The sequence below is a fragment of the Amaranthus tricolor genome, chromosome 9, assembly GCF_026212465.1.
Source record: "Amaranthus tricolor cultivar Red isolate AtriRed21 chromosome 9, ASM2621246v1, whole genome shotgun sequence".
Taxonomy (NCBI): Eukaryota; Viridiplantae; Streptophyta; class Magnoliopsida; order Caryophyllales; family Amaranthaceae; genus Amaranthus; species Amaranthus tricolor.
The window spans coordinates 25,022,892-25,030,264 of record NC_080055.1 but is presented as its reverse complement, the minus strand read 5'-3'; the positions used below and the strand labels follow the sequence as shown (position 1 = coordinate 25,030,264).

Here is a 7,373-nt window from a genome sequence, read left to right as displayed (position 1 = left end):
ACACATACATTTCATTTTTCCTTGTGATAAAACCACAAAAATCACAAAAACATTCATTAAACGAAAACAGCAAACTACGTGTGCTTAGCTTGGTTTTGTTCTGAGGCATACCAATCTATATCAGACGTTCTGATTTCGCTACGAAATCTTGCGTTGCTGATACTTCCCACAAGTTGGTCCAGAAAACTAACTGAAAATGACAAAAAGCTTGTTCAATGAGTATTTTTTATTTCCTTCAAAACCACAAAATTATGCAAATCGATCTCCTGTTCATCCTCAACCGAGAAGGAACTTAAAATGTACTTCTGTATTTTTTACTTGCAGCATGGAACCAGCATTTCTCTCACAAAATGACCAGTTCAAGTTTAAAAACGATATGGAGGAAAAAATGTCTCGGACAATTTCACATAGAAAAAATGCCTGGACAACTTAAAATCAGAAAGTCCCATTTTGACAAAGAACTATACGTTGCGCTCTTGACACTTCGTCCATGCATATAAGATAAAATCAACCATATTCCGTAGTCCAGATGTCTCACAGTCACAGCATCCTGCTCAATGATTTAATAAGCAGCTTTAAATTCCGTCTGGTGGACTCATCACCCGTGAAACCCAAAATGTCAGAGCTGATACTCTGCAGCAGGAGTTAAACATCAAAAAGTTGATGCCAAAACTGTTCTAATTCAATCACAAGATGTCAAGATGTTTAGATGACTCCAGCATAGAGCCTACCTCAATGTTCTTCAAGGTAAATGTCAGGGTGTATATTGATTTTTGAATCAATTCAGTGTTCTCTGGGGTCATAATAGAGGAATGCACCTCTCTGCATTAAATCAAAAACTCCATTATCTCGGATGCTTCATCATTTAATTATTCATGATGCTAATCTCCATAAGTAAATAGTTCAAGTCATAAAATGGTTATGGCATATCTGTATGGAAAAGTATCTTGTTCAGGGAACCAAAGATCTCATGGCACCACAACATCAAAGCAATTAAATAGTTCAATTTCTTTAAATCCAAGTGCATAAAAATGTTGTTTCTGTGTACAACTTTTTTGACAAGTTCGCTGAAATACTTATTGGATGATATCATACGATGCTGATTGTTTATGGAATACCGATAAGGATTTTTTTTTTTTTTTTTTACCACAATCAATTGCATTTAATAGAATAGTGCAATTACTACCTTGCTTTTATTTAAAATTATAAGGGGAAGATCTTTTCCAGGACAAGGGGGGGACTCCATGCAGCATGTATCACTAAATATTTACAGCTAGATCCTTGCATTTTTTGGTGACGTCGCAAGTTGTTTCAACCTAATATATAATCCAACTTCCAAGACTTTCAATTGAATGACATGTAGTGTTGAAATAAAAAAGTTATTGATCTTGAAGGCAATATTGGAAATTCAAAAAATCAAAAACTGGAAGTAAAACTACTTGACAGTTGATGTCAACATACTGGAAAAGCGAGTAAGATAGTTCAGATAGATTGGAGAGAGCATAGCAGGCCATAAAGGGAACAAAATTTTTGTTCCAAATTGTCAATACGCAGAGCAATGGTATTGATCAGCTAGACTAATTGCAGACGACATAGTGAGACAGGATAAATGAAGGTGCTTACCTCAAATCTTCAGTTGCCTGTGTTAGACTTCTAGTCAAACTTTCAACTTCCTTCAGCAAACCGGTGTCACGAACCTCCGACAACAAAGGTTGAACTTCTTCAGACACAGCTTTAATCTGAAGATCACTACATGGTTGACAGGAGTTACAAGGAAATACATTGACCGTCACTCATAATTATAGATCTACTTGTTGATGCTACATTGATGATGCTCTATACAAACATAATATACCTAATAAATCCATTTCGTTACAATAACTCCATGAAGCAGAAAAATACTCAATTCGAGATCAAACAAAAATAGCAAACACGAAAAATTCGAATGGTCAAGTGTCTAAGTTGGATCATAAAACTGCATCTTGTACGAAATACGTAGGATTTGAGATATTGTATCTACAGCATAATACTGCATCTATGATATAAGCTGGCGTAGCAACCTGATGCAAGCAAAATATAAAAGAAGAGGAAAGCAAATCAATCCATAAAAACAGAAATGCAATAAATGCATGCACACAGCCACACGCATACATAGCTCCACAGAGTCCAGAATTGGATTCTTGCATACCAAATTAACAAACAAATTTAGCTATGTTGATTTTACACAGCCAAAAAAGCTTTCTTTTTTTATGCAACTTTTGATAAAAACATAAACATATACTTAAGAGTTAAGAGTTAAGAATTTTTGATGTATTCATCAAATACTATCATTAGATCACTAAAACAAGAACCCTTACATACACAACTCTAAAAAATATCAGCTAGAGATTAATAAGTAGCAGTTAATAAAAGGAATCACACACGCAGGAAATCAGACCTTTGATAGCAGAGGTTTGGCCTCTTCAATAACAGCCGCAACTCTTTGCGCCAATGAATAAGTATTAGCAACACCAATCTCTTCCACTTCACGCCCAATGCGAGTAAATATTCCAACAAGTGCGTCTAAACTCACTCCCTGTAAGCCCTTTATTTTTTGCCTATCGCACACAATAAGGCCTTCCTTATCACATTCAGGATCAAGAGGCCCAATAGAAGGTGTGGGAATTGGATCCTTTGGAGTTATGTCAATCATAGTTTCCATGAGAAGACCAGACTGGTTCACTTCAACTAAAGAATTTCGCGGGATAATGATTTTATCATCATCAACCTAAAAGAACATATTGATGTTATAGACTATCTAAACCAGATACTTAATAGAAACTGATCTGAAGTTCTAAACACAACTGCAGTCTGCATATCAGAAAAAAAAATCAGTGCTGATAGGCAACAATAGATAAGCATGAGATGAAAACCAACTAACCTCAACAACAGCTTCTATGCTCTTCAAAGAAGGGTTTACACGAACCACATTTCCAACATTAACCCCTCGAATCCTCACCGGTGTTCCAGTGCAAATGCCACAGGCCTGAGGAAACTCAAATACAGCCATATACTTTCTAAATCTGCTGCGAATCTGAAATGCACGTAGCCAAGCCAAACTCAGGACAAATAGAATTGTGCCCGAGACAAGAAATAAGCCAACCCCACCTTCCCAAATGCTCCTTCTACCAAATCCAAAGTCGCTTAAAGGACGTAGTGTTTGCTTCCAGATACTACGAGGAAAATCTAAAACAGCTGCAAATGCGGATTTCGGTTCTGATGAAGAGGGTGATTGATTCTGCTCTGGATTAGAAGACATAGCCTTAATAAATATTGCTTGTTTCTTACGTCTAGATCGAAGACATGGCAATGAACTGACAGAACCATGCCAGAAAGGGACTAATGATGATGATAAACCAGCTGAGGCGGTCAAACCTTGAACCAAAGAATGCCCGGCCATGTTTCAAGCCTATTTAGAACAATTATTAGGAGACACTTGACCAGCGTAGTAAGTTACCGACTATAAATAAGACTATGCTTTTAGTAGTGTTCCAGGAGGGAAAATCAACACGATCATAATGATCGTTAACCACCTTCTTTATCGTCCTTGATTAACACTGAGCAAAGTCAGATGTCAGGATGTATCATCAGAAAAAGTTTCTGCATTGAAAAGGCCAGAAGAGATCAATTATGAAACCAGCATTGATTGAATATACACAATTTTTTTGTGTTGTGTATATACAGTCAAAACTAAAAAGCCATCCCTATCAAGTAAACTAGCATGCATCCACAGCTAAATCATTGAAAATGATCAAAATTAATAGAAACTTCTTCATCCTAGAGAGCTCAAATTTTCATTGTCATGATTGGGATTGTAACTTGGATCGGAAGCAAATATCAGAATTAAACGTAGGATCGGACAACAAGATCAACATCAACTGATCCTATAAATTTTGCAATAATATGAATTGTACTTGTGAGTGTTTATTTTTTAGCCATTTTCGTTGTATGATAACACTTACATTCATTCATTAACTCTTATCTAAAATGTTTGCAAGAATGTGCATTACACCTATAGCTTACATATGGTTAATTGTTAATTTCATCTTTTTAGTACATAGAGATACTACTAGGAGATTGTAAATACAAATGTCAAAGGCTCAAAGCAGTTGCTTTTTCATTAATTAACAATTGTACAAGTTTCAAAGAAAATAACCTAAAACATTATTAAGGAATACAAGCAAACTTTTACATAAGCTGACTTTCACGCAAATTAAAACTAATTGAAAGAAAATTTAGGTCTTGTTAATATTTTACAAATATTCCTCTTTTGCAAGGTAAGTAAAAAGGGTATAATTGGCATACTGAATATGACAAAATATTGTTTCCTCATTGCTAATTTTAATGCCTTGAGAAAATGTCAATTGCTTTCATAATAATTGTTTACAGCTTCTTTCATAAGATCAAATGGAAAAGGTAATAAACCCTTGCAAACCCTCTCTAGAATCGAAAATGAATGTCGAAGAGCCATTTGCAAGAGTTGAAACAAATGTTGTCAGTAACATAATTTCATCTTTTTATCCACTTGAATGGAAAATATATTTGTTCATCGTAGAATCAAATTAATCAAAAAGCAAAATCTTAAATGAAATCAGGAATCAAATATTGCAAACAGTAAGATGAATTTATTTAAATCATGATTAATTATTTAAGCTTCATAGCAATACAAAAATCAGAATATAATACCAAACAAACCAACAGATGAGGATTGGGATTATCACTTCCAGGGAGAAAAGAAGCAGAATCAGGAATTAAATAAACTAAAACGAAAATATCAATTATCATGTACATGGAGAAGCAAAGAGAGGACAAACTATTAAGAAAGACTTGAGGAAGAAATACAGAGCCTACATCACGACGGAAATCAAAAACGGCGGCATATGTCTGAGAGAGACTGAATTGAAGTCATTAAGGCTGTAGAAGACTTTAACAAGAAGTTTTGAAGAATGGACGAACAGTAGAGAAATGGCAAAATGGTTGCAATCTGAAGAAGAATGGCAAAAGAGAATCTTCTCCCTCTCCATGAAGTTTCTAGGTTAAATTTTAAGTGAGTGAGCTACTGGGCTGGAGGGATAACCTGACATTTGTTGTACATATACATAATCTTATAAGATACCAAGTGTTAAGCTAAGGGTCAAATCTAACTAAGGTTATGTTGCCCACAACAAACGACTGTGCAGATACAAAGTATGAACATTATTAAAACAAGCAAGAAACAAGAACATAAAATTGAAATACAATATGAGAAGTAAAACAAGAGAGAACACACCGAATTGGGTGAAAATCTCAAGAACAATTTGTTCCTGGACTATAAACACATTCAATCAAGGGATGCTAATTTTATAAATGATGATTGATTACAACTAATTACAAGAAACAAGTTTTCACGAATCTCACAAAAAAAAAAACAAGGAATTTTAGTGTAAATCTCACTCAAAATCTCTCTTTTTGTGGCTTTCAATCTCCCCTATTCGAACTCTAAGCAAACCCCATGAAAAATGTTCTCTCCCTTACGAATAATATTTGGTTTAGGGTATTTATATTAGAGAAAGAAATAAAGACGCTCTGAAACTAAACGGGGGACAAGAGCTCGAACAAGCACACCTAGTTCTCATTCGAGCACAACACATCTGAAGCTCATCGAAAATTCCAGTGAAAAGGTGTGCGCATTGCATGTAGAGAAAGACATCATAATCAGATAACTTCATAAATGAATACTCTAGCAAATGAAACTAAGAATATCTTCCAAACATACATTTGTATGTTATGAAAGAATTAAAAAAATAAAAAAAAGAAGTTGCCACTTGCCACAACAGTCAACAATCAAGTAGATTATAATGCTAAATTAGAATAATCCCTTTTGTAGTTCACAAACCGACCATAAAAAGTCTCATGGAAGTCAAAAGTATCATTCATTAATCATATTAGAATGTATGATTTTCAAAATCCAATATTTACCTTCATATAAGCATTTTTCGTTAATCATATTAAAATGTGGATGGTTACTCGGATTGTTAAAGTTGTGCCTCGAGTCCATGGTTCAATGGGCTTGGTTCGATAAAGATTGCATTGATGTGTAGAAAATAACTTTGGACTTGCTTTGTAAACAAGTACAAAATAGTATGGAACAATACTTCTACGTAAAGTAGGATTTCTAATCCTTTTAGAATTCTATTAGGGAAAAAAATTCTAATGTGTTTAGAATTCTATTTATAACTTTAAATCTTTCAGATTCCTATTAGAATTTATCTATCCAAATCCAATTAAGTTAGCTTAATTAAAATTCCCCCATTATCCATCAAATTATTTGAGTCACAAGAAACCCTAACCTTATACAAACCAATATCTTCAGTTTTTGATCAGTCAATACAAGTAGTAGGTCACCTAGTTCAACCTAACCCAAATCAAAGAACATTGCTAAGTATTTTATCGTTTTACTATTGTTACTTGCATCATTTTATTTTTGGATTTGCTTTCAAGTGTTCAAGATTAAGACTTTTTGATTTATTTTTGGAATATATACCATTAAATTTCAAAAAAAAGTGTCATACATTCAACTTAAGAGAAACAAATATAGATATTCCTCCTTATCAATCATCAAATTCAAGATTCAAGCAACCAAATAACTTAATAATCAAATACCTAAGCAAGTAGGAAACTCAGTCGGTGAAGCTAAACATTTGCAATTCAAATCACATTTAGGTTAAATCGGAAAACAATCGTTCCAACGAAAAGTGTAACTACCAATTTTGTATACGAATTAAACACAACAAGATTACACAAATGCTTTACCTTTAACATTTAGAAATTGGCTCAAGAACCATAACTGAGGGCAAAAATTAACGATCAATTAAAGTAATAGAGAAAATTAATAACAAGAGAACGTAAGATGAAATTACTTGGAATGTATGAATCAAGGCCGCTTGTATATCAAGTTCGATTCTCCTTGATTAATTTGATTCAGTTCGATTGAGAATTGAGAGTGAGGAAACAACACAGTAAGATGAAATTACTCCTACCTTACTTTTTTTCCATGGCTTCGGGTGCTCTTGTAAATTTTGTCCGAGTTGGACTATTTGACCCGCAATGACAAAATCCAAAAAATAAAAAATAAATAAAATTATTAATAATAAATCAATCCGATGAAAATAAAAACACTTATTCTATTACTACTATTTATTTATAAATAAATTCACCCATTAAGTATATTTCAAAAAATTAAAAATAATAAATAGTTGAATTTATTTTCAACAACTATACCTAATAAGTGAGCTTATTTAAACTTATTGGATTTATTTTCAGATAATCAAGCAAAAATTAATTTATTTTTCTTA

The 7,373-nt window shown here is 33.4% G+C and overlaps 1 protein-coding gene across 2 annotated transcripts; it reads right to left on the bottom strand.

The window, feature by feature from the left end:
- Positions 1–208: 208 nt before the first annotated feature.
- LOC130824355 (protein TRIGALACTOSYLDIACYLGLYCEROL 2, chloroplastic-like) lies at positions 209–7,115 on the bottom strand. Of its 2 annotated transcripts, XM_057689324.1 has the most exons (6): positions 6,939–7,115; positions 2,921–3,639; positions 2,438–2,767; positions 1,624–1,739; positions 732–822; positions 209–633 (listed from the first exon to the last, which is right to left on the bottom strand). In XM_057689324.1, exons 2-6 carry the CDS (start codon positions 3,437–3,439, stop codon positions 541–543), a joined length of 1,149 nt encoding a protein of 382 aa, XP_057545307.1. In that variant the 5' UTR covers positions 3,440–3,639; positions 6,939–7,115; the 3' UTR covers positions 209–540. The 2 variants fall into 2 exon arrangements, with proteins under 2 accessions (XP_057545307.1, XP_057545308.1); XM_057689325.1 differs by lacking the exons at positions 209–633; positions 732–822 and having other exon boundaries at positions 1,624–1,749.
- Positions 7,116–7,373: the final 258 nt, after the last annotated feature.